The 26,844-nt window shown below is 50.8% G+C and overlaps 1 protein-coding gene across 1 annotated transcript in view; it reads right to left on the bottom strand.

Moving 5' to 3' along the window:
* The window catches only part of LOC140204411 (sprouty-related, EVH1 domain-containing protein 2-like), a 136,058-nt gene that overhangs the window by 8,375 nt on the left and 100,839 nt on the right, over window positions 1-26,844 (bottom strand). Inside the window, exons 9-11 of the mRNA XM_072271132.1 lie at window positions 19,884-20,052; window positions 8,337-8,398; window positions 1,973-2,134 (exon numbers count right to left, since the gene is read on the bottom strand). Coding sequence (XP_072127233.1) covers window positions 1,973-2,134; window positions 8,337-8,398; window positions 19,884-20,052 — 393 coding nt within the window. The remainder of the gene's footprint in view (window positions 1-1,972; window positions 2,135-8,336; window positions 8,399-19,883; window positions 20,053-26,844) is intronic.

Genomic DNA, 26,844 nt, shown 5'->3' with positions numbered 1-26,844 from the left:
ATTGCCTACGTCACACAACATGGCTCACAATGATGATAAGATCTCCTCCCAGTCTCCTACACTCTGAGGAATAAAATCCTAGCCTGTCCAACTCAGTCCCTCAGGTACTGGCTAAATCATTGTCAATCTTCCCTGCACTTTTTCCAGCTTAATGTCACCTTTCCTATGGCAGGGTGCCACCAGGAGGACCACAACCTTGTCGTAGGGTTTGGAGGCTTGCGAGCCTCACTGACCTGGAAAGCTACGTTGGCTGGAGTCAGGACTTGGTGCTTTGGCTCTTGGTAGTGTCGCCAGTGCCAAAAAGGTGCAACAGCCCGGGAGCCACAATCGAGTGGTGGAGTGAAATCGACGGGCTGAATGGCCTAGTCCTGTTCCTATAACTTATTAACTTACGGTCTTCGTATAGCGGGAGTTCAGCGAAATGTCACCACTCTGTTTCCCGGATCGGAGGGCTGACATGGTGAGGTGGGCTTGGTTGAAACCTGGAGTTCAGAAGAATGAGGTGGGGCAGGAAGGATCAGATACAGAAGTTCTGGTGATGGTGGTGTCGTGGACCAGAGATCACTATGGCAAGAAGCAACGGGAGGCCATTTGGCACTGGGATAAGGAGACATTTCCCTGGGATGAGGAGAACCCGGGGCATTCTCTATCACGGGGGGGGGGCATCTGAGGTTGAATCACCACATGTGGTTAAATAGGCCACAGTTATCAGCTGAAGTTTGAATGAAGAAGCTGTCTGATCATTAAAATCCCACAATTCCGGGCGACTTGAGGATTTTGACAGGCCGAGGGACTGTAAGGCCATGGGGGGAGGGGTCTCTGGGGATCTAATGTTTTTTTTCTGTCAATCATTCTTTGGGTTCTTTTTCGTGGATGTCTGTGGAGAGTAAGAATTTCTGGGTGTATACTGTATACATTCTCTGATACCAAACTGAACCATTGTTCTCATTGGATCATCAGAGGCTAAGGGGAGACCTGGCAAAAGTTTAAAAATTATGGGAGGCAGGGATAGAGTAGACAGTCCGAGCCTTTTTCTGGGGGGAATGTCAACCTTTGGAAGACATGCCTCAAAGTGTGGAGGAAATCACCTTACATTCCGACTGGGAAACCTCCAACCTGATGGCATGATTATCTATTTCTCTTTCCGGTAAAAAGAAAATTCCCTCCTCCTCTCCACTTCCTCTATTCCCCACTCTGGCCTCTCGCTTCTTCTCACCTCCAACTCCCTCCTCCTTCCTCATTCTCCCATGGTCCACTCTCCTTTCCTATCAGAATCCTTCTCCTCCAGCCCTTCACCTTTCCCAGACACTGGCTTCACCCATCACCTTCCAGCTTTCCCTCTCCCCCCACCGGGCACCTTCCCCCCCCGCCACCCCGATCCCCACTTCTCAGACCCAAAGAAGGGCCTCGGCCCTGAAACACCGACTGTTTGTTCGTTTCTGCCGACGCTGCCTGGCCTGCTGGGTCCCTCCAGCGTTTCGTGTGGCGTTGCTAGAAGGCGCGAGGCGGGAAGTTGAAGGGAGACGCGCAGGGCGGTTTTGGCAGCTGCCGGGGTGTGGCGGTGGAGGCCGCTCCGACGGAGGCGGGGAAGGTGGAGACAGGGACCGTGTACAGGCGGAAGGGATTAACTTTAATTCAGCATCATGTTACGGCACACACATTATGGGCCTGAGCCTGTTCTCTGCTGTGTGTTAAAAGGTAATTCAAGGAGCTAGCCGTGGATTGATGGACTGAATGGCCTCCTGCTCCTTGTCACTACTACAGAACGCTCTCCCACCGGGTCACCTGGGCCTTACAGCATCATCCTCCCTGAGCCTCAATCCAATGTAGTATGAAGGGGCCTGGAGATTCAGACTCGCCCCACCACGCCTCGGGCCTACTGAGGTGGGAAGGTCACACTGTGCTAGAGAGGTGGTGGGGAAGAGGCGGAGGAAAGGCGGCAGGTACGGGTGGGACGCCGGTGACCGGTTACCTGGCCGTGTGGCGTGTCTGCCTCGGTGTGGCTAAGCCAGAATTCGTCGGAGACGGGAGACCGGATGTAGCAGCTACAGGATGATTCGCTGGTTACTATGGTGATGTGTTTCGGGAGCATCTCCTTCCTGCTGTTGGACGATGACTCGCTGTCCGTGCGCGTCTAAAAGGCAAATGAAGACTGTCGGAGAGGCGGGTACAGGGCCCGGGCCACCGGCTCCAACGCCTGGACGTGGGCCCCATGTTTCCACTGGATCCTCCCTCTCTGCTTTTGGCATCAGCGTCTCCGATCACCCTCCTTCACTCCTGGCACTCCGTCCTCCTTCCACCGGCCTCCCTCATTCCCTAGTGTCCACCCTCTCATTCTCCAAGGGCCCCTCCTCTGCATGCCTCTATTGCCCCCTCTCTTTACCCTCATCCCCTGCCCCCTCCCAAACACCTCATTCCACAGTTTCCTCTCCCTCCCTCTATTTCTGTTTCCCCCTCTCCATCCGCTCTAATCTCTCCGTTCCCATCCCCTTCCTCCCTTCCAGCACCCCTTTCCCCTTCATTGGGACTGTGAGGGATATTAATTCAGTCTCGATTGAATGGCGGGGCAGACTCGATGGGCAGGATGGCCCAAGTCTGCTGCCATGTCTTATGGTCATGATCTTGTACCTTCCCTCCACGACCTCTCAACCCCCTTCCCTCCACGACCTCTCAACTCCCTTCCCTCCACGACCTCTCAACCCCCTTCCCTCCATGACCTCTCAACTCCCTTCCCTCCACAACCTCTCAACTCCCTTCCCTCCACGACCTCTCAACTCCCTTCCCTCCACGACCTCTCAAGCCCCTTCCCTCCACGACCTCTCAACCCCCTTCCCTCCATGACCTCTCAACTCCCTTCCCTCCATGACCTCTCAACTCCCTTCCCTCCACGACCTCTCAACTCCCTTCCCTCCATGACCTCTCAACCCCCTTCCCGCCACAACCTCTCAATTCTCTTCCTTCCACTCCTCCGCTCGCCTGCCCCTCTATATTTTTTCTCATTCCCCACTCCCCCTTTTACTTCCAACTTTCTTACACCCTGCTCTCCCCGTCTTAATTTCTCACACTTACCCTCACCTTTTATCCTCTCTCTCGACATGCCTATCTTTCCATTGTCTCCCTGTCCTTCCCAATCCCTTATGGTCCCTCCCTTCCCTCCCTGTCTTTCCCATTCTCCTCCCTGTCTCTCCCGGTCCACTCCCTGTCTCTTCCTGTCTCTCCCGGTCCACTCCCTGTCTCTCCCGGTCCACTCCCTGTCTCTTCCTGTCTCTCCCAGGCCCCACCCGGTCTATCTCGGTCTCGCCCATTCTCTTCCCTGACCTTCCCAGTCCCCTCCCTGCCCCATTCACCATTCTTTATCTTCCCCAGTTCCCAGTGGCCGACGTTCCACCTCGTAATCGCACACCCACATCCCACCCTCCTGCACTCCCTCCCTTCACGTTAACCCTTCGCACTCGCTCCTCCTCACTCTAAATATTGATACTCCCTCCTCATGCTCGTCCACCCTCCCTTCACTTTCATTCTTCCTCCCCCATTCCCTGTCCCAAACATTCCCACCCATCACTGTGAACTCCAGCTCACAATCACTAACCTCTCCCCTCACACTCCATTCCCCCTCTCCCCTCACACTTCCTCCCCTCCCCTCACACTCCCCTCTCCCCTCACACACCCTCCCCCACCCCTCACACTCCCTCCCCCTCCCCTCACACTCTCTCCCCTCACTTTCATTCTCCCTCCCCATTCCCTGTCCCAAACATTCCCACCACTCACCATGATCTCCAGCTCACACTCCCCCTCCCCCTCTTCCCTCACACTCCCTCCCCTCTCCCCTCACACTCCCTCGCCTTCTCCACTCACACTCCCTCCCCTCCCCCTCCCCCTCACACTCCTCTCCCCCTCTCCCCTGACACTCCCTCCCCCTCCCCCTCACACTCCCCTCTCCCCTCACACTCCCTCCCCCTCTCCCCCACACACCCTCCCCCTCTCCCCTCACACACCCTCCCCCTCCCCTCACACTCTGTCCCTTCACTTTCATTCTCCCTCCCCCATTCCCTGTCCCAAACATTCCCACCACTCACCGTGATCTCCAGCTCACACTCCCTCCCTCTTCCCTCACACTCCCTCTCACACTCCCCCTCCCCTCACACTCCTCTCCCCCTCTCCCCTCACACTCCCTCCCCTCTCTCCTCACACTCCCTCGCCTTCTCCACTCACACTCCTCTCCCCCTCCCCTCACACTCCCTCCCCTCCTCCTCCCCTCACACTCCTCTCCCCCTCCTCCTCCCCTCACACTCCTCTCCCCCTCCTCCTCCCCTCACACTCCTCTCCCCCTCTCCCCTCACACTCCCTCCCCCTCCCCCTCACACTCCCTCCCCCTCCCCTCACACTCTCTCCCCTCACTTTCATTCTCCTTCCCCATTCACTGTCCCAAACATTCCCACCACTCACCGTGATCTCCAGCTCACACTCCCCCTCCCCCTCTTCCCTCACACTCCCTCGCCTTCTCCAGTCACACTCCTCTCCCCCTCTCCCCTCACACTCCCTCCCCCTCCCCCTCACACTCCCTCCCCCTCTCCCCTCACACTCCCTCCCCCTCTCCCCTCACACTCCTCTCCCCCTCACACTCCCCTCTCCCCTCACACTCTCTCCCCCCTCCCTCACACTCCCTCACCTCCACTCACACTCCTCTACCCCCTCCCCTCACACTCCCTCCCCTCTCCCCTCACACTCCCTCCCCCTCCCCCTCACACTCCCTCCCCCTCTCCCCTCACACTCCCTTGCCTTCTCCACTCACACTCCTCTCCCCCTCTCCCCTCACACTCTCTTGCCTTCTCCACTCACACTCCTCTCCCCCTCCCCCTCACACTCCCCTCCACCTCCCCCTCACACTCCCTCCCCCCTCTCCCCTCACACTCCCTCGCCTTCTCCACTCACACTCCCTCCCCCTCCCTCTCCCTCCCCCTCTCCCCTCACACTCCCTCCCCCTCCCCTCACACTCCCTCCCCCTCTCCCCTCACACTCCCTCCCCTCTCCCCTCACACTCCTGTCCCCCTCTCCCCTCACACTCCCTCCCCTCTCCCCTCACAATCCCTCGCCTTCTCCACTCACACTCCTCTCCCCCTCCCCTCACACTCCCTTGCCTTCTCCACTCACACTCCTCTAACCCCTCTCCTCACACTCCCTCGCCTTCTCCACACACTCCCCCTCCCCCTCTTCCCTCACATTCCCTCAACCCTCCCCTCACAAACCCTCCCCTCTCCCCTCACTCCCTCCCCTCTTCCCTCATATTCCATTCCCCCCACCTATCACACCACCTCTCCCCTCACACTCATCCACTCTCCCCTCACACCCCTCTCCCCCACACTCCCTCCCCTCTCCCCGCACACTCCATCCACCTCTCCCCTCACACTCCACCTCTCCCCTCACACTCCATCTCCCTCTCCCCTCACACTACCTCCCCCCTTTCTCCTCACACTCCCTCCCCCTCCCCAACACTCCTTCCCCCTTTCCCCCCCCACACTCCCCCTCCCACTCCCTTCCCTCTCCCCTCACTCCCACCCCCACTCCCCTCACACTCTCTCCCCTCTCCCCTCACACTCCCTCGCCCTTCTCCACTCACACTCCTCTACCCCCTCCCCTCACACTACCTCCCCTCTCCCCTCACACTCCATCCCCCTCTCCCCTCACACTCCCTCCCCTCTCCCCTCACACTCCATCCCCCCTCCCCTCACACTCCCTCCCCCCTTTCTCCTCACACTCCCTACCCCCCTCCCCTCACACTCCCTCCCCCTCCCCAACACTCCTTCCCACTTTCCCCCCCACACTCCCTTCCCTCTCCCCTCACACTCCCTCCCCTCCCCCAACACTCCTTCCCCCTTTCCCCCCACATTCCCCCTCCCCCTCTCCCCTCACTTCCTCCCCTCTTCCCTCATACTCCATTCCCCCCACCCCTCACACTCCCTCTACCTTTCCCCTCACACTCACCCACTCTCCCCTCACACCCCCCTCCTCTCCCCTCACAATCCAGCCACCTCTCCCCTCACACTCCCTCCCCCTCTCTCCTCACACTCTCTCCCCTCTCCCCTCACACTCCCTCCCCCTCCCCCAACACTCCTTCCCCCTTTCCCCCCACATTCCCCCTCCCCCTCTCCCCTCACTCCCTCCCCTCTTCCCTCATACTCCATTCCCCCCACCCCTCACACTCCCTCTACCTTTCCCCTCACACTCACCCACTCTCCCCTCACACCCCCCTCCTCTCCCCTCACAATCCAGCCACCTCTCCCCTCACACTCCCTCCCCCTCTCTCCTCACACTCCCTCCCCTCTCCCCTCACACTCCCTCCCACTCTCCCCTCACACTCCATTCCCTCTCCCCTCACACTCCATTCCCTCTCCCCTCCCCCCACACTCCCCCCCTCTCCCCCCACACTACCCCTACCCCTCTCCCCTCACACTCCCTCCCCTCTCCCTTCACACCCTCCCCCCTCCCATTTGGAGGAACACGATGTTGAAAGAGAATTTGCCTCCTCGCCCAGCGTCGCTGGGGCTACGTGGCAGCCTGGCAACACGGGAGCACGACGGTTGCTGTGACGCAACTACAGCTCGGGAGTTCGGAGTTCAATTCCAGCGAAAGTTTGTACTTTCTCCCTGTGACCGTGTAGGTTTCCTCCAGGTGCTCCAGTTTCCTCCCACAGTCCAAAGACGTACCGGTTGGTAGGTTAATTGGTCATTGTAACTTGTCCCGTGATCAAGCTAGGGTTAAATTGGGGGTTGCTGGGCAGTGGGGCTCAGTGGGTCAGAAGTGCCTATTTTTGCACCGTATCTCAATTAAATAAACTTAACGTACCCAATCACATGCAGCGCAGGTCACGTGACCCATTGCTCCAGACGGCTGAGGTGAGTTGGGGATTAGGAGGTGCATCCTGGGATTGAATTGCCCCTCACTCTGGTGGTCCACGGCTCATTCAGTGAGCAGATACTGACCTGTGACCTCAGTCCACCTCCTGCCACCCACCACGCCCCCCCCCCGAAACTTTGCTTCATAGAAGTGTCTCAGATTTAAAATTAACTATTGATTACCATTCATCAAAGAGCTTCTCTATGTATGGAAATTTTTTTTAAGCCAAATTCTCAGCCATCTTCCCCAACACTTGGAGAACTTTCACCACGTTCCCTCTAATTCCAGTACTTTGTCTTTGAGAGCATTTTGCTCTAAAGCAACTCTTTCCATGTCCATATTTCCACGTGGTCTTAGGATTATAGGCCATTCAGCCCATCTAGATCATGCTGGCCCACAGAGTATTCCCACACCACCCCCCACTAATTTTCCCTGTAACTGCCCTCCCCAAACTCCCATCAACCCACCCCAGAGTCTACCACTTAGCTACACACTGGGGAGCAATTTACAGTATCCAATTAGGCCACCGTCCCGCAAGTCTTTGGGATGTGGGGGGGTGAGTGGGGAACTGGAGCAACTGGTCACAGGGAGTGCATGCAAACTCCACACAGCCAGCACCAGAGATCAGGATTAAACCCGGGTCTCTGGATCAGTGATATCTCTCTATCTTTGGCTACATGGAAGGAATCCTCATTGCTATTTCCATAACAATTTTCTTTTCCCAGTCAGGGTTGTTTTCCCAATCTGGAGGACCAGTGGACCACACTTAGTCTGGCCTCTGCCCTTTGACCTGTTTGTCATGGGTGACCCTGCCAAGAGCCAAAGCACAAGGCCCTGACTCCACCCAACATAGCTCTCCGGGTCATTGAGGCACGCAAGCCTCCAAACCCTACGACAAGGTTGTGGTCGTCTTGGAGCTGTGCCCTGCAGGAAGTAAATCAAACGCACCAGCTCTGAAAGGTCTCTGACCTTGGTTTCTGCCTCCACAGATGCCGCCTGTTCCTAACATTGTTTTTATCCCTTGCTGCAGGAGGTGGACGTGATGCTCCAAGTGTGGCCTACCCAGGGCTTAACAGACTGCAACGTTAACTCGCGGGTCTTGAACTCAATCCCCTGACTAGTGAAGGCCAACACGCCATACACCTTCTTAACCATCCCCTCAACTTAAGGGGTCTACGGAGATTTTGCAGCTGGTCTTACCTGCACTGGGACCACGGGCGGATCCAGGCTCACACCAATGCATTTAATGCTTTAGCTGCACCCTAAGATGCATTGGCGTGTCACTTGCTGGGCTTCAAGCTGTTCAGGGAGACTAGCGCCAGCTTCTTGGGGGAACCCGAGGACGGGCAGAGGCTGGGTGTGCCAGCGGTGCCCACATGCTGAAGGAGCGCAGCAAAACACCAGAGCAGAGGCCACCCCAGCGATCGGCGGCCGTTACTTACGGCAGTCACGTCCTCGGCGGCGTCAGCTCCTCCCTGACTCGGTGAGGAAGAGGTTAGAGACCCTGCGGGGAGGATGGAGAGGTGAGTGAGCGGGGGGGGGGGGGAACGAGGCTGTCACAGCACGTCAGACGCATCGTTACCCCACACTGAGTGCCCGGGGTCCACGCCACAGCTACAGCGAGCTGGGCGCAGGTTACAGATTGGATAATGGGCACCAATGGGAGGTAAAAGTTACAGTCTCGAACCCCAGAGGTGGGGTATACAGAGCTGCTGATCTCCAGGAAGGATTTATAGCTGGAAATAATTCGAAGATTTGGAGGAATTGCCAATTCCCTGCAAATGATTGCCAAATCTGCTGAGAGGACCTTAAGACCATAAGATATAGGACAAGAATTCAGCCAATGGACTCATCGAGTCTACTCCACCATTCTACCATGTCTGATTTATTATCCCTCTCAACCCCATTCTCCTGCCTTCTTCCCATAACCTTTGACTCCCTGATTAACCGAGAGCCTATCAACCTCATCCTTAAATGCACCCAAAGACCTGGCCTGCACAGCTGCTTGTGGCAATGAATTCCATAGACTCACAACCCTCTGGCTAAAGAAATTTTTCCTCATCTCTGTGCTAAATGGGCATCCCTCTACCCTGAGGCTGTGTCCTCTGGTCCTGGCCTCCCCCACTAAAGGAAACATCTTCTCCACACCCACCCCATCTAGGCTGTTCAATATTTAACAGGTTTCACTGAGATCTCCTGCACCACCCTGCTCATTCTTCTAAACTCCAGCGAGTACAGACCCAGAGCCATCAGATGTTCCTCATACGTTAACCGTTTCATTCCTGTGAACCTCCTCTGGACTGTCTCCAATGTCCGCACATCTTTTCTTAGATAAGTGGCCCAAAACTGCTCACAATACTCCAAGTGTGGTCTGACCAATGCCTTATAAGGCCTCAGCGTTATGTCCTTGCTTTTGCATTCCAGTTCTCTTGAAGTGAATGCTAGCTTTCCATCTGCCTTCCTTAACTCATTCTGCATGTTAACCTTTAGTGAATCTTGCACGAGGACTCCCAAGTCACTTTGAACCTCTGATTTTTGAATTTTCTCCCCATTTAGAAAACAGTCTATGCCTGTGTTCCTTCTGCCAAAGTGCTTGACAATGATCTTCCCCACACCATATTCCATCTGCTCCTTCTTCACCCATTCCCCCAATCTGTCTAAATCATTCCATAGACACCTTGCTTTCTCAACACTGTTTGCCCTCCCCACCTATCTTCATATCATTCTCAAACTTGACTACAAGGCCATCAATTCCTTCACCCAAGTTGTTGACACATAATGTGAAAAGAAGGTGGTCCCAGCATTGACCCCTGAGGCACACTTCCACTCACCGGCAGCCAACTGCAAGGGGGCCCCTTTATTCCCACTCTTTGCCTCCTACCAGTCAGCCAATCTTCTGTCCATGATACTTTCCCTGTAATACCATGGGCTCTTATCTTGTTAAGCAGTTTCATGTGTGGTACCCTGTCAAAGGCCTTCTGAAAATCCAAATACCAACACCCACTGACTCATCTTTGTCTATCCTGCATATTATTTCCTCAAAGAATTCAAGTAGCTTTGTCAGGCAAAATTTCCCCTTAAGGAAACCATGCTGACTTTGGCTTACTTTATCATGTGCCTGCAATCACCCTGAAACCCCATCCTTTAAAATGGATTCTAAAATCTTTTCAACCACTGAAGTCAGGCTAACTGGCCTATAATTTCATTTCTTTTGCCTCCCTCACTTCTTAATGAGTAGAGTGACATTTGCAATTTTCCAGTCCTCTGGAACCATTCCAGAATCTAGTGATTCTTGAAAGATTATTACTAATGCCTCCACAATCTCTCCAGCTGCCTCTTTCAGAACCGTAGGGTGTAGTCTAGCTGGTCCAGGTGACCTATCTACATTCAGAGTTTTCAGCTTCCCAAGCACCTTCTCCTCAGTTATGGCAAAGACACCCACTTCTGCCTCCCGACAGTTTCACACCTCTGGCGTACTGCTAGTGTCTTCCACAGTGAAGACCGATGCAAACTACTTATTCAGCTTGTCTGCCATTTGTTTATTTCCTCTTACCACCTTTCCTGCATACACTGTAAATCTAGTCAGCTCCATCTTGGGCACTAGCCTACAAAGTACCCAGGACATCTCAGGGAGCGGTGTCTCAGAAAGGCAGCGTCCATTATTAAGGACCTCCAGCACCCAGGACATGCCCTTTTCTCACTGTTACCATCAGGTAGGAGATACAGAAGCCTGAAGGCACACACTCAGCGATTCAGGAACAGCTTCTTCCCCTCTGCCATCCGATCCTGAATGGACATTGAATCTTTGGACACTACCTCACTCTTTTTTTAATATACAGTATTTCTGTTTTTGCGGTTTTTAAAATCTATTCAATATATGTAATTGATTTACTTGTTTATTTATTATTATTATTATTTATTTTTTTTCTCTGCTAGATTATGTATTGCATTGAACTGCTACTGCTAAGTTAACAAATTTCACGTCACATGCCGGTGATAATAAACCTGATTCTGATTCTTTCCAGCAGTCCAATATTACTAGAGTCTCTCTTCCACCCATTAGAGATATTCATGCAGAGCACTGTGAACGCAGGGCCCTTAGCATGGTCAATGACCCCTCCAATTGCCCAATGATCTCTTTGATCCCCTACCATCAGGCAGAAGGTATCATAGCATTAGGATGAGAAACAGCTTCTTCCCCAAGTCTGTAGGACTACTGAACTCCCTGACACCACCCAGGTCTCGTCATGAACGAAGCGCCAGTAGCGTGATTTAGCGGCCAGTAGTTTGGAAATCGATCGAATAACCTTGCGCTCTGCTGGATCCGGACAGGACCGAGAACATGAGCTACCTCGAGGAAAAGGCCAGAGACGGGGTGTGGGGCCGTGAACGACTCCATTCACATTTTTACCTGGTGCGGCATTCGCTCTTCACAGGACTGAGACTGTGTGACCGTTCTCCTCGAAAGCTGACGGAAGGATGTTATCGATATTCTGAGATTCATGTCACTATTGGATTGTATTTTCTACTGGTCTCCTTCAGTTTCCGGTGTTTTCCTTTCTTGTTGCCGATTGGCAGGTGGGCGATCTGTTACTTTTTATGTGAGGGAGGATTTGGGGTCTGACGTTCTTGTTGGTGGTCTTCTGTGTGGGGGGGTGTTGGGGGTTTTGACGCTATTGTCGCTTTTTTTTCTGCGAGGAGGTGGTCGGGGATTTGATGTTATCGTTGCTGATTTTTTTTGCGAGCAAAGGAGTTGGGGATTTGGTTTTTTTGGAGGTGTGGGCAATCCAATAGTTTTTTGTGTAAGGGAGGGGAGGGGTTTTGGGGGTTTGCGAGATATGTTTCTTTTTCCTTCTTGTGTTGGGGGGGGTAAGTGATGGCTTTTGTTTTCAACAACACCTGTGTTTTTTCTGTACTTCATGACTATCTGGAGAAGATGAATATCAGAGTTGTATTGTACATGCATACTTTGACAATAAAATGAACCTTTGTTTCCTTTTTAACTTGCATTGTATATGCACCTTATCATTTACTTGTGATATTACTTTATGTGTTATATGTCTGAGTTGTATGTATTGTATTGTGCACCTTGGTCTGGAGGAACATTATTTCATTTGGGGGTATACACGTTAACGGCTGAATAATAATAACCTTGAACTGGACCTTGAACTTGAGTTTATATATATGCACCAACTGAAATATTAACTCTGCTTCTCTCTCTACAGATACTGAATGACCTGTTGGGTTTTCCAGATTTCTTTGATTTAGCAATGGACATCTGGGAAGGAGCTACAGGCTGGAAAATGATAAAGAACTTTGAAAGGTTTATAATATGCTTGAAATCCTGAGTTTTTGGCTCCCTGTCTAAGAAAAGATCTGCTGGCATTGGGCAGGGTCCAGAGGAGGTTCACAAGAACAATCCCAGGAATGAAAGGGTTAATGTATGAGTTGCATTTGATGGCACTGGGTCTGTACTCGCAGGAGTTTAAAAGAATGAAAGTTCAAAGTTCAAGTTACTATCAAAGTACATTTATGTAACCATACACAACCCTGAGGTTCATTTTGTTGTGGGCATACTCAATAAATCCAAGAAAAACAATAGAATCAATGAAAGACCACACCCAACAGGACAGGCAAACAATCAGTATGCAAAAGACAACAAACTATGCAAATATAAAGAAAATAAAATAATAATAATAAAATAAGCAATACATCAGAATCAGATATCACCGGCAGGTGTCATGAAATTTGTTAACGCCAAATTTGCTTAATCTCCGGTGATATTAAACCTGATTCTGATACCTATTGAGAGCAGAAGATGAAGAGTCCTTGAAAGTGCGTCCGTAGGTTGTGGGAACAGTTCAGGGACGAGGGACCTCACTGAAACCTATCGAATATTGAAACGCCTAGATGGAGTGGATGTGGGGAATCCGAGGAAAGGCAGTGGATGTTCCCAGGCGTCTAGGACCAGAGGACACAACCTCAGGACCCATTAGAATGGAGATGAGGAGGAATTTCTTGGGCCAGAGGGTGGTAAATCGATGGAATTCATTGCCATAGATGGAGGCCAAGTCATGGGTATGTTTAAAGGGGAAGTTGATAGGATCTTGATTGATAAGAGTGTCAAAGATTATGGGGAGAAGACTAATGGGTTTGGGAGGGATTACAAATCAGCCATGATTGAATAGTGGAGCAGACTCGATTCTACTCCTACATTATCAAAGAACCTCACCAGCCAGGCCGTGCTCTTTTCTCGCTGGTGCCATCAGGTGGAAGGTACAAGAGCCTCAGGTCTCGCACCACCAGGTTCAAGAACAGTTACGACCCCTCAACCATCCGGCTCCTGCATAGAAGTGAATAACTACACTCACTTGCCCATCTACTGAGATGTTCCCAAAACCAATGATCTCACTTTAAGGACTCATTATCTTGTTGTTTCATGTTCTCGCTATTTCTATTTGCATTTGCACAGTTTGTTGTCTTCTGTACTCCGGTTGATCTTTCACTGATCCTGTTACAGTTACTATTCTAGAGATTTGCTGAGTATGTCCACAGGAAAATGAATCTCAGGGTTGTATATGGTGACATGTATGTACTTTGATAAAATTTACTTTGAACTTTACTTTGAATCGTGTGGTCTGCTCCAGTTTATTGTTTCTTATATTTGGCTGACTGCCCTGAATTATGGAGGACTGGTGTTGTGCCTCAGGCCAGTGTTGGGGACCCTACCCCACAGACACAGGGGAAATTTGCTTCATTGCTGAGGCAGTGAGACATCCGCAGGCAGCTGATGGTTCTTCTGCCCCTGCCTTCCCCACTTCTCCCTCTAGCCGTATGTTGTCAGGCTTTCTAATGGCATCTTGGTCACGTGGTAATGAGGGGAACAAGATCAGGTCCATCTCGATCACCCTTCTCTTTCTGATGGGACTGATTGTACTGATGCTGTCACAGTGAGAGTGATGTCAGAACGCAGAATAGTTCAACACAGGAAGAGTCCCTTTGACCCACAATGACTGTGGCAAATTCATTCAATCAGTAACGAAATGTTAACGAAACAAAACCACTCTGCCTACATAGGTCAACATTCCACCAACCTTCACACTCACATGCCTATCTAAGAGCTTCTTCAATGCCTCTAACATTTCTGCCTCCACCGCCACTCCGGCAGTGCAATCCAGACCCCCACTCAGTGTCCGTGTAAAAAAAATACTTAACCATACCTCTCTTTTAAACTTACCTTTCTCAACCTAAAGCGTAATACCCCTCTCTCCCTCGTTAGTGAGAGAGAGAGAGAGAGAGAGAGAGAGAGAGAGAGAGAGATAGCGTGCGCGCGCACGGGCGCCTGTGGGATGAACAGTTTGTTTTTGATGGACTCTAGACCATCAAAGTCTCTCTTTGGGGACTTTGCTGTTGCTGGCATGGTGGGTGGTGGTGGTGGTGGGGGGCTGATGCTTTTGCTGAGGTGGGTAAGATGCTTTGCTGCTGCTTGTGCGTGGGTGGGGGGGAGGGAAGCTTTGAGGTTCTAGCATTTTTCTTTCATTCGTTCTTTGGGTTTTTTCCGTCTGTTTTGTGGATGTCTGTGAAGAGTGAGAATTTCAGGTTGTACATTGTATATATTCTCCGATATTAAATGGAACCATTGGACCATTGAATTACTTGCCCTGTAGTATTCAGCATTTTGATCCAAGATACCAGCTGTTTACTCTGTCTAAGTCTCTCAATCACATCTATTAGATCTCTCTTCAGCCTCCACTACGCTGCAGAAAACATCCCAGGTTTGTCTGACTTCTGCTGATAGCATAGGTCCTCTCATCCAGGCAGCATCCTGGTGAACCTCTTCTGCACCCTCTCCAAAGCCTCCACATCCTTCCTGTAGTGGGGTACACTACACTCCAAGTGTGGTCTATCCAATGTTGAATACAACTGCACATGACTTCCTGACCCCTGCTCCTAATGATGAAGGCGAAGTTTCAAAGTTAACTTATTATCAAAGTAAGTCTACATTATACAACCTTGAGGTTTGTTTGCCTACAGGCAGCCAGGAAACAAGAAACCTGAAAGAACCCAATTTTAAAAAGAGACCAGCACCCAAAGAGGGGGGGGGGTGGAAGAAAGAGGGAGGGAGGGAGAGAGAGTGGGGGGGAGGGGAGAGGGGAGGAGGGGGGAGGGGGAGGGGAGAAGGGAGGAGAGGGGAGGGGAGGGGGAGAGGGGAGGAGGGGAGAGGGGAGGAGTGGAGGAGGGGAGAGGGGAGAGGAAAGAGGAAAGAGGAGAGAGGAGAGAGGAGAGAGGGGAGAGGGGAGAGGGGAGAGGGGAGAGGGGAGAGGGGAGAGGGGAGAGGGGAGAGGGGAGAGGGGAGGGGGGAGAGGGGAGAGGGGAGAGGGGAGAGGGGAGGGGGGAGGGGGGAGGGGGAGAGGGGGAGAGGGGAGGGAGGAGGGAGGAGGGAGGAGGGAGGAGAGGGAGACACAAATCGTGCAAACAGTAAAAGCAAGCAATAGGATTCTGAATGAAATTGAGTCCATAGACATGAAGCCGAGAGCAGCTGGAACAAGCTCGTCACACAGCGGGGCAAATCAGCGCAAAGCTCACAGGCACGAATTCGGCAGCAGCCTCATAGCCTCAGTGCCGCGGAGAGAGGGGTAACTGTCGCAGAGAGCGAGCAGAATCAGTCCAGCCCTCTCCTCCGGTCCCGGCACCCCTGTCTTATCAGTCTATCTGGGCCGGCATTAAACTGTCCAACACTGGGTCGCCCTCCGCGCTCTGGGCCTGGGCCCCGCCGCCCAGCCCCTGGCTGTACGCGACCTTCCCAAATCGGTTTGGTGCGTAGATTGATCCAACCTTGCTCCCGGTGTAGGTGGACGGGATCTGAAACGATTCCGCTCCATTTCCGATAAGAATACTATCCATCCTCTTTACCACCCTGTCAACCTACGTTGGCACTTTAGTGGATCGATGGACTTGGACCCAAAGATCCCAATGGACATCCACACTATTAAGGGTCTTACCATTAGCAGTGTACGTTCCCTTTTTATTTGATCTCCCAACGTGCAATACGACATATTTGGCCAGATTTAACCCCATCTGCCATTCCTCCACCCATATCTCCAACTATTCTATATCTTGCAGTATCCATTGGCAATCTTCTACACCGTCCACAATGTCATCTGTTGTTGTATCATCTGCAAACTTACTTATTCACCCATCTGCATCTTCATCCTTAATACCAGGAGTGGTAATGGGGACAAGCTCCCACTATCCATTAAACACTCCCAATGGCGTGCACTTCACGTAGCCTCAGACAACCAAGTCCAGCTCCTGGCCTTCACATGTGGCGTAGCTATTAAGCCCAGCAGAATCAGTTCTACAGACAGGAAAAGGGGCAAAGTCGGGTTACTGGCACCTTCAAACCAGTCGCTTCGGGCAGATGGGTCTCGTCAACCGTGGTTGGCAGCTCAGCTAAGAGAAGGAAAACTCTGATCTCAAACCTCTGCTGTCCTGTGGCCATACCCACTCATGGGGAAGGATTTGGGAGTGAACCCCGAGGGAAAAATTCGGAGCTGGGGTCCCTAAGGCTGTCCCACATTGAGTTCAATGCTGACTGGCAACTCCTGCGATGCTGTTGGTACCAAACTGTATCGGTTTCTGCCGTTCCTTTGGGTTCATCAGATGCATGGAGAGAGGGAGCTTGCTACATGGGTACAGCTTGCTCTCCATATCGTACTGCCCTGGCTTGTGTATCTAGGTAGCTTGGACAAAACATCCATGGGTGACCCTGACTGACGGAAGCCTCACATTTTCATCCCGATCACCTGCTAGGCATCTCACAAGCAACAGAGGTCTCAGTATGGATCCCTGCAACAGATCACCAGTCACGGACCTCGGGCCAAAATAAGTCCCAGCGACCACTTCCTTCTGTCTTCTGTCAATTCTAGATCCAAATGGGCACGTCACCGTGCATCCCTTGCATCTTAATCTTCTGGACGAGCTTCTTATGAGGGACTCTGTCCAATGTCTTACTAACATCCACAGCTCTACCTTCATCAATCATCGTCATAACCTCCTTGAAAAACTCCATCAAGTCAATGAGACACAACTTGCCCTCCAGAAAGCCATGCTGACTGTCCCCAATTAGGCCATGGTTTTCCAAATGCTCACAAACTCTATCCAGAGGACACGCACTGAAGGCGAGGTGGGGGTAGGTTCAAGGGGGGGGTGTGCGAGGGGTAAGTTTTTTACTCAGGGAATGGTGGATGCTTGGTATGGTGGTGGAGACAAATACATTACAGGCCTTTAAGAGATGTTCAGACGAATGTGATGAAGATGGAGGGACATAGAGATTGTGTGGGTAGGAGGGATTAGTTTTTGATTTACTTTATAGTTGGTTCGGCACAATATGATGGGCTGAAGGGCCTTTTCCTGTGCTGTACTGTCTAATGTTCTAACAATCCTCTCCAATGGCTTCCTTACTACTGACATGAGATTCACTGGCCTTTCGTTTCCATTCAGTATTTCCCTCCTCGAATAACGGAACAGCATTACCTACCTACCATTCCTCTGACATCTGGCCGGTAGCTATAGGGGGACAGAAAAATCAACACAAATAACATGACGATCTTGTCTGAGGCCCCAGCAATCTCACCCTTTGCCATTTTCAATAATCAGTGGTACATCCCATCAGGCTTCAGGGGCTTATTCACGTTAGTGTTGCTTGAGAGACCCGGTGCTACCTCCTTCTTTATGACAAAACATCCTCGCACAGCAGCATGCTCCTCTCTGATCTCACCATCCTCCACTCCTTCTCCTTGGGAAATACTGATGCAAGCTTCTCAGTTGGGACCTTGTCCACATCCTCCATTTCCAAGCACATATTCCTTTTGTTTTATCCTTGAGTGGTGGTACCTGCTCCCTAGTGATCCCCTTGCTCTTGATGTACTTACTGAATGCCCCAGGGTACTCTTTAATCCTACTTGCCAAGGAATTTTCTAAATCCCCTCGAGAGTTCTTTCCTAGCTTCTCTGTCATCCTCAAGGGCTCCATTTGATTTTAGCTTCCTGAACCTTACACATGACCTTCGGCCCATCTAATCCATGCCAAAACCATTTCAACTGCCTACTTCCACCCCGACCTTAGCCCTCTGTACCCCTACTATCCATCTACCTATCCAAACCTCTCTTAAACATTGAAATCGACTTCATGTGCACCACTTGCGCTGGCAGCTCATCCCCTAATGTTGTTTCCCTCATGTTCCCCTTAAACATTTCACCTTTTACCTTTAACCTCTGGTTATATTCCCACCCAACCTCAGTGGAAAAAGCCTGCTTGCATTTACCCTACCTAAACCCCTCATAATTGATGTAGTCATAAAGAAGGCAAGACAGCGGCTATACTTTATTAGGAGTTTGAAGCAATTTGGCATGTCAACAAATACACTCAAAAACTTCTATAGTTGTACGATGGAGAGCATTCTGACAGGCTGCATCACTGTCTAGTATGGAGGGGATACTGCACAGGACCGAAAGAAGCTGCAGAAGGTTGTAAATCTAGTCAGCTCCATCTTGGGCACTGGCCTACAATGTAACCAGGGCATCTTCAGGGAGCAGTGTCTCAGAAAGGCAGCATCCATTATTAAGGACCTCCAGCACCCAGGACATGCCCTTTTCTCACTATTACCATCAGGTAGGAGATACAGAAGCCTGAAGTCACACACTCAGCGATTCAGGAACAGCTTCTACCCCTCTGCCATCCGATTCCTAAATGGGCATTGAAGCTTTGGGCACCACCTCATGTTTTAAAAATATACAGTATTTCTGTTTTTGCACATTTTTTAATAATCTATTCAATATACATAATTGATTTACTTGTTTATTTATTATTATGTTTTATTTTATTTATTTACTTTGTTTTCTCTCTCTCTCTAGACTATGTATTGCATTGAACTGCTGCTGCTAAGTTAACAAATTTCACGTCACATGCCGGTGATAATAAACCTGATTCTGATTTTGTACAGCTCTATCAAATCTCCTCTCAATCTTATGTTCTAAGGAATAAAGTTCTAACCTATTCAATCTTTTCTCATAACTCAGGCCCTCAGTAACTTTTTCCTCTCTTTTGCACTACATATTTAACTTAAATTTCTTCTATACTTTTTAATGAAATTTATAGTTTTTACTATTATATTTTGCAATGCAGTTCTGCCGCAAAAGAAAAAACAATCACCACATGTGCCATATGGTAAAGGTCTCCCAAACATCGAGCACATCTACATGAAACACTGTCGCAGGAAAGCAGCATCTGTCATCAGAGATCTCCACCACCCAGGCCGTGCTCTCTTCTCGCTGCTGCCATCAGGTAGAAGGTACAGGAGCCTCAGGACTCGCACCAGCAGGTTCAAGAACAGTTACTCCTCCTCAACCAACAAGCTCTTGAACAAAAGAGGATAACTACACCCATCTATCGAGATGATCTCCCCCTTCCCCCCTCCCACTTTCAAATCTCTTACTAGCTCTTCTTTCAGTTAGTCCTGACGAAGGGTCTCGGCCTGAAACGTCGACTGTACCTCTTCCTCGAGATGCTGCCTGGCCTGCTGCGTTCACCAGCAACTTTTATGTGTATCTCACTTTAAGGATTCTATCTTGCTCTCGTTATTTATTGTTGTTTATTTATATCTGCCTTTGCACAGTCTGTTGTCCTCTGTTGCTCTCTCAATAATCCTGTTTACAGTTACTATTCTATAGGTTTGCCAAGTATGCCCACAGAAAAAGAACCTCGGGGTTTGTATGTGGTGACATGGTAATAAATTTTACTCTGAAATTTTTACTTTCTTGAACTTTGATTCTGATATTCTTGGATGGACTATTTTTTGTTGTTCATCAGATTAACCTGCAGGGCACCGAATTGCCGGAAGGCAGTGTCTACTCCTAAAGTCGTGGGGACATACAGCAGGAGACAGGCCCCTTGGCCCCCTGCGTACACACCCAGTGCCCAGTACCTACCTTCGGCCAGTTCCTCGATGGCGCTCTGAACGCTCCTCTCAAAGCTGACTGCGTCGGCGGGGCTCTGGAACGTGAGGCCGAATTTGTCCTCGTCCACTTTCCAGTGGTGGAAGATGGGGTTCACCTTGTTGTACACAAGGTCCCTCTTGAGACAGCACTCCAAGATCACCTGCACGGGAAGGAAACAGCGAGGAGAGGGGACCCGTCTCAGTCAGTCCTCTCAAGCTTCAGGAGAGCTGAAGCCGTGCCCGGGAATTGGGCGGGTGGGGGGGTGGTGGAGGGAGAGGAGGGAATTCCAAATCTATCCTCACCAAAATACGCACGCTGTTGGAAAAGCGTTCTGCCGTTGGGTTAATTTCTGGTCAATCTCATTCTCCGCCTCAAGAAATGGAGGAAGATGGAAAAGTGTGCGTGCAGGGAAGAGCTGGAGTTGGGGGGGACGGGACAAGGGTGTTGGAATTGTTTACTCAGGACACTTTTCTGTTCTTCTCCCCATCCTCCACACCTCTCCCATCACCTCCTTCCGGTGCCTGCCCCCACCCTTCCCTTTCTCCCATGGTTCACTCTCCTTTCCAATCAGACTCCTTCTTCTTCAGCCCTTTTCCACCAATCATCTCCCAGCTTCTTCATTGCCCCCCCCCCCCCCCAACTGGTTCCACCTATCATTTGCCAGCTTGTACTCCTCCCCTTCTCCCCGCCTCCTTATTCCGGCTTCTTCCCGCCCTTCCTTTCCAGTCCCGGCGAACTTCGACTGTTCATTCCTTCCCACAGATGCTGCCCAACCTGCCAAGTTCCTCCAGAATTTTTGCGTGCGTTTCTCCGGATTTCCAGCACCTGCAGAGTCTCTTGTGTTTGTGATTTTCATCTCCCCATTACGCTGATCAAACAGCTGATTTGCCTCTTAACCACCACTGCTTTATCATTTCCTGTCAGACTCACCTAATGTACAGACACTCCTGTGCCTAGTGTCACTTTATGGACATACAATCAATATATGTATATAAGCTATCTTATGTAGTTATATTTATTGTGTTCTTTATCTCACTGTGTTTTTTTTGTGCTGCATTTGATCCGGAGTAACAGTTATTTAATTCTCCTTTACACTTGTGTACTGGAAATGACATCAAACAATCTTGTGCCACGGTACGCACCGGACTGCGCCAGCCTCCGGGGCCTGGACGCTCCGAATCTCCGGAGTGCAGGTAGCTGGTGCAATCCCTTTAAAGATTCCGGCCCGCTCCGCTAATTGGCGGCCAGGTTTTGGATTTTTAAAGAGCAGCTGGACCCTGGTTCGGGGGCTCAGTCGTCAGCTCAACTTCGGTTCAGTTTGCGATCGCGTTTTGGATCTCTGTCTCATTTGGGTTCTCGTCTAGACTCATCAGGTTCTCATCTAGAGTCTAGTCAAGAACGCTGTTCTCGTCTCAGTCTCGAAATTGTGTCTCGATCTAGTCTCGGGTAGAAACATAGAACATAGAAACATGGAAAACCTACAGCAGACCACAGGGCCTTCGGCCCACAAAGCTGTGCCAAACATATACTTACTTTAGAAATTACTTCGGGTTACCCATAGCCCTCTATTATTCTAAGCTCCATGTACCTATCCAGGAGTCTCTTAAAAGACCTTATTGTATCTGCCACCACCACTGTCGCCGGCAGCCCATTCCACGCACTCACCACTCTCTGCTGAAAAAAACTTACCTCTGACATCTCCTCTGTACCTACTTCAGATCACCTTCAAAATATGCCCTCTTGTGCTAGCTATTTCAGCCCTGGGAAAAAGCCCCTGACTATCCACACGATCAATGCCTCTCATCATTTTATACACTTCTCTGAAGGTCACCTCTCATCCTCCGTCGTCAACCTATTCTCATAAGGCATGCTCCCCAATCCAGGCAACATCCTTGTAAATCTCCTCTGCACCCTTTCTATAGTTTCCACGTCCTTGGGTCCTCACCATCCTTGCCTAGGCCGCTGGTCACACCTCGAGTCGTGAATTTCAACTGGCACTTGTCCAACGGAGGGCTGTCAAACCCGGCTGTGAAACTCGGGACCCACGGGGACAGCATGGCATGGCGTCGGACGAAGGACGGATGAGGGAGAGACAATGGGGGACAGAGTGGTAACGGGATGGTGGAATAATATGGGTTCAGAGAGAAGGGGGAATGGTGACCTGGTAGGTGACGGGGATGAAGAGGGGCAATAAAGTCACTGCGTCACAGAGGACAGAAACAGGCCGCTCGGCCCAACTCATCCATGCTGACCCAAGGGGCCTTACTGGCTTAGTCCCATCTGCCTGTGTTTGGCCTTTATCCCTCTTAACGTTTCCCCTCCACAAACATGTCCCAATGCCTTTGAAATTTAGTAACTGTTCCCATCTCTCCTACTTTCTCTGTCAGCTTCTTCCATATACCCACACACACTCTAAATGAAATAGTTGCATCTCTTAGATGCTGAGATACATCCTAAGATGCACTGGGACACATCACCAGAGACATAACCTGGGGTCATTGGGTGTTTCGGGTCTTTCAACATCAGGCACTCTCTCCCAGGCGACCCAGCCAGGGTTGATCAGGCCCCGGCTTGTGTCCCAGCTACATTGGTCCACAGGTCACACCTCTTGATCCATAGCCATTTATAGGCTAGCTCAGCAGTCTCTGTGATGGTCCCGGTGGCTCTTTTCTTTGCAGCCCCCATAATGCCAAGGAGGGAGTAGGTTCTGCACGGCCAGTGAAACCTTTTCGCCCGACCTCTATAGGCTCGTATCGTGCCCTCCACCCGTCTCTGGCTCTGCTCTACCAACTCCTGGTATTTGTCCTTCTTACGCTCCAACGTCTCCTCAATCTGTTCTTCCCAAGGCACTGTCAGTTCGACCATGACCACCTGCTTTGAGGTTTCTGACAGAATGGCCATATCAGGCCTCAGTGATGAGGATGCAATGAAGACAGGGAACTTTAGTTACTTGCGAAGATCAATTGCCAGTCAGATGCCATGGCGAGCAAGCCAGCTGGTGGTTCAGGCTGAGGCTGCGGCTGGTCTCTAGCTTTGATAAAGGTTGTGGGCTTTCTGGGTTGGTGGATGTGCCTACTGTTGTTAACGGCCAAGCAGACACTTTCTGCCTCTGCCTTCAGTGCCAGTGGTGGCATCCTTCTCCCAGGGTTTTTGGGCAGCCCCAGGGTCCTTCTGCCAGGGCTAAGAGGTAAGGGCCTCACCTTTGCCCCAGTCAAAAGGGTTCACCCTTCAAATCTGTCCCCTCTCACCTTAAACCTGTGCCCTCTAGATTTAGACGGCTCTACTCTGGGAAAGCAACTTTATTTACGCCCCTCATAAGACAATAAGGCATAGGACCAGAATTAGGCCATTCAGCCCATCGATTCCACTCCGCCATTCCATCATAGCTGAATCGAGATCCCACTCAAGTCCATTCACCTGTCTTTTCGCCAAATCCTTTGATGCCCTGACCGATCAGGAAACAATCAGCTTCTGCCTTAAATATATGCACAGACTCAGGATTTTATAAACATCTAAAAGCCTCCTTCTCACGTGGCTTACCTAGTTTTGCAGGCCCTCCCGTCCCTGCAACACCCACATGAACATCTTCTGTACCTTCTCCGGCACAATGACATCCCCTACTAGAGCGTGGTGATCAGAACTGTACAAACACTCCAAATATGGTCTCACCAATGTCTTATTGGTGTAAAGCAATGTCCCAACTCTCAACCCCAGTTGGATGGTCTTTCATTGATCCTGTTATAGTTACTATTCTATTGATTTGTTGAGTATGCCCACAAGAAAATGTACTGGCTTTGGAGGTGGTGCAGAGGAGGTTCACCAGGTTGATTCCAGAGATGAGGGGGTTAGACTATGAGGAGAGATTGAATCGCCAGAGACTGTACTCGCTGGAATTCAGAAGGATGAGAGGAGACCTTATAGAAACATATAAAATTATGAAAGGGGTAGATAAGATAGAGGTAGGAATGTTGTTTCCACTGATTGGTGAGACTAGAACTAGGGGACATAGCCTCAAGATTCTGGCGAATAGATTTAGGATGGAGATGAGGAGGAGCTGCTTTTCCCAGAGAGTGGTGAATCTGTGGAATTCTCTGCCCAATAGAGCAGTGAAGGCTACCTCAGTAAACATATTGAAGACAAGGTTGGATAGATTTTTGCACAGTAGGGGAATTAAGGGTTTTGGAGAAAAGGCAGGTAGGTGGAGACGAGTCCATGATCTTATTGAACGGCGGTGCAGGCTCGACGGGCCAGATGGCCAACCCCTGCTCCTATTTCTGATGTGCTTATGTTTCTCAGGGTTGTATAAGGTACTTTGAACTATTCATTGTCCCGACTAATAAAGACAAGCTTACCTGTTGGCTTTCTTCACCTGAGTCACCAAAGTGGGATAAAAATAAAGATCTTTGTGAAGAGATATAGAAATTAGCGTTGAAAAATATTGTGAACTCTGTCGTTTTGCTACAATGGCAGGCACATACTGAGGATTGTGTTGTGGGCAAGTGTCGGCGGACTTCTGGCACCAATTCACGAGCCCTAGCCCGTTCGTCTTTGGGAAGTGCGAAGGAACCGGAGCATCTGGGGGAAGCCCACGCGTGTCACGGGGGAGAACGTGCAAACGCCTTATGGGGCAGCGGAGGGAATCGAACCCTGATCGGCGACGGCTGGCACTGTGCCGGATGGAGGGGCGCCGGGGCACGAAGAGCAATCGGGGCGGGGGGGGGGGAGGAGGGGAGGTGATTGGGATGGAGGAGGAGGAAGCGGAAAAGAGGCACAGAGGGCAATGGTGGATGGAGAGGCGGTGGGGGAGAAGGGAATGAGGAAGCGCCAAAAGACCAGTGGGCTCATTCAAATGCCAGACTGGTATTGATTGGTGCCTCTGTAGCTTCAAGCTGGTTGACCACAAGATCATGAGACATAGGAGCAAAATTAGGCAAATTGGCCCATCGAGCCTGCTGTGCCATTCTATCATGGCTGATTTATTATCCCGCTCAACTCCATTCTCCTGCCTTCTCCCTGTAACCTTTGATGCCCTGACTGATCAAGAACCTATCAACCTTTGCTTTGGATGACTTGGCTTGCACAACCATCTGCGGCAACAAATTCCACAGATTCACCAGCCGCTGGCTGTAAAGCCTGTCCTTGTATTCTGAGGCTTTTCCCTCTGGTGATATTGAACCCGATTCTGATTCTGAGCACCAAGGAACCGTGACAATATCAGGACTGGCTTTCCTTTAGCTCATAGAAGTGCCTGGCCTGGTGAGTTGGAGAGTGGGCGGCTGATGATGGGGTGGGCAGGCCGGGGATGTGAATCTATGTACCTCCCTCTCTGTGCTAACAGAGGCCCTGCCACACTGTGTCAATCCCACTAGTGCCCCATGTGGACCTTGTCTGGTAATGCTGACCCTTTGCTAACTAAGGAGACACCCAATGAACTGCACTTTGATGCCACGTGCAGCTCGGCTCTGGTAGAGCAAAGAGTCTGGGAATACAGGTCCATCATTTGTTGAAGGTGGCACCCAGGATTGTAAAGAAAGCTTCTGGCACATAGCCTTTCATAAATATTGAGGACGGAAGATAGGATGTTATGTCGGGAGTTGTGTAAGACGTTGATGAGGCCTAATTTGGAGCATTGTGTGCAGTTTTTGGTCGCCTACCTACAGGAAAGATGTAAACGAGGTTGAACGAGTGCAGAGAGAATTTACAAGATTGTTGCCGGGTCTGGAGGGCCTGAGTCAGAAGGGAAGATTGAACCATTTACGACTGTTTTCTTTAGAACGCAGAAGACTGAGGGGAGATTTGATAGAGGTGTACAGAATTATGAGGAGAAGACAGGGTAAATTCAAGCAGGCTTGTTCCACCGAGGTGGGTGGGACTACAACCGGAGGTCGTGGGTTAAGGGTGAAAGGTGAGAAGTTTAAGGGGAACATGAGGGGAGACTTCTTCACTCAGAGATTCAGGAGCGTGTGGAATGAGATGCCAGTGTAAGTGGTGCATTCGGGCCTGCTTTCAATGTTTAAGAGAAGTTTGGATAGGTTCATGGATAGTAGGGGTGTGGAGGACTACGGTCCTGGTGCAGGCTGATGAGTGTAGGCAGTTTAAATGGCTTTGGCATGGACTAGATGGGCTGAAGGGCCTGTTTCTGTACTGTACTTCTCCGTGGTGCTGTGAGTTATCTCAGAGTCATGGAATCACAGAGTCCAACAGCATGGGAACAGGCCATCAGCCCATCATGTTCATGCTAATCGTCAGTCACTCATTTACACTGATTCTCCCCTTAGTCCATTAACTCCTTCCACTCACTGGGGGCAATTTACGGCTGCCAATTATCCAACATCTTTGGGATGTGTGGCGGCGGGGGGCGGGGGGAGAGAACTGGAATGCCTGGAGGAAAGCCACGTGGAAACGGGGAGAGCATGCAAACGCCACATAGTCAGCACCCAAAAGGTCAAGCTCGAACTTGGGTCACCAGAGCTGTGAGGAAGCAGCTCCCCTCCCTGCGCCACCCTTATTCTCTCACGGGCACCTACCACCCCTAACCACTCGTTCCTTTCACAGCGTGAACCGTTTTCAAAAACGCAGCAGGCTACTCTGACGGCACCTCCCAAACCCACGACTTAACCCCCCCCCACTCCCCCGACCCCGAAAAACACATGGGCAGCAGGTATGGGGGAAGCACCACCACCTACGTGGCCCCCTCCTGGTCACGCATGTTCTTGGAAATGTATCACTGGTCCTTCAATGTCCCTGGGTCGAGATCCCCAACAGCACTCAACGTCAAACTCAGATTTGTTATCATATTACTTTCTGTGTTACCAGATACTACCTTGAGATTAATTTTCGTGCAGGCAAAATCAAGAAATACAACAGAACTCACACACACACACAAAATGCTGGAGGAACTCAGCAATCTGGGCAGTGCCTACGGAAAAAAGTAAACAGTCGATGTGTCGGG

The sequence above is a fragment of the Mobula birostris genome, chromosome 10 (assembly GCF_030028105.1).
Source record: "Mobula birostris isolate sMobBir1 chromosome 10, sMobBir1.hap1, whole genome shotgun sequence".
NCBI lineage: Eukaryota > Metazoa > Chordata > Chondrichthyes > Myliobatiformes > Myliobatidae > Mobula > Mobula birostris.
This window is presented reverse-complemented; position numbering and strand designations above follow the sequence as displayed.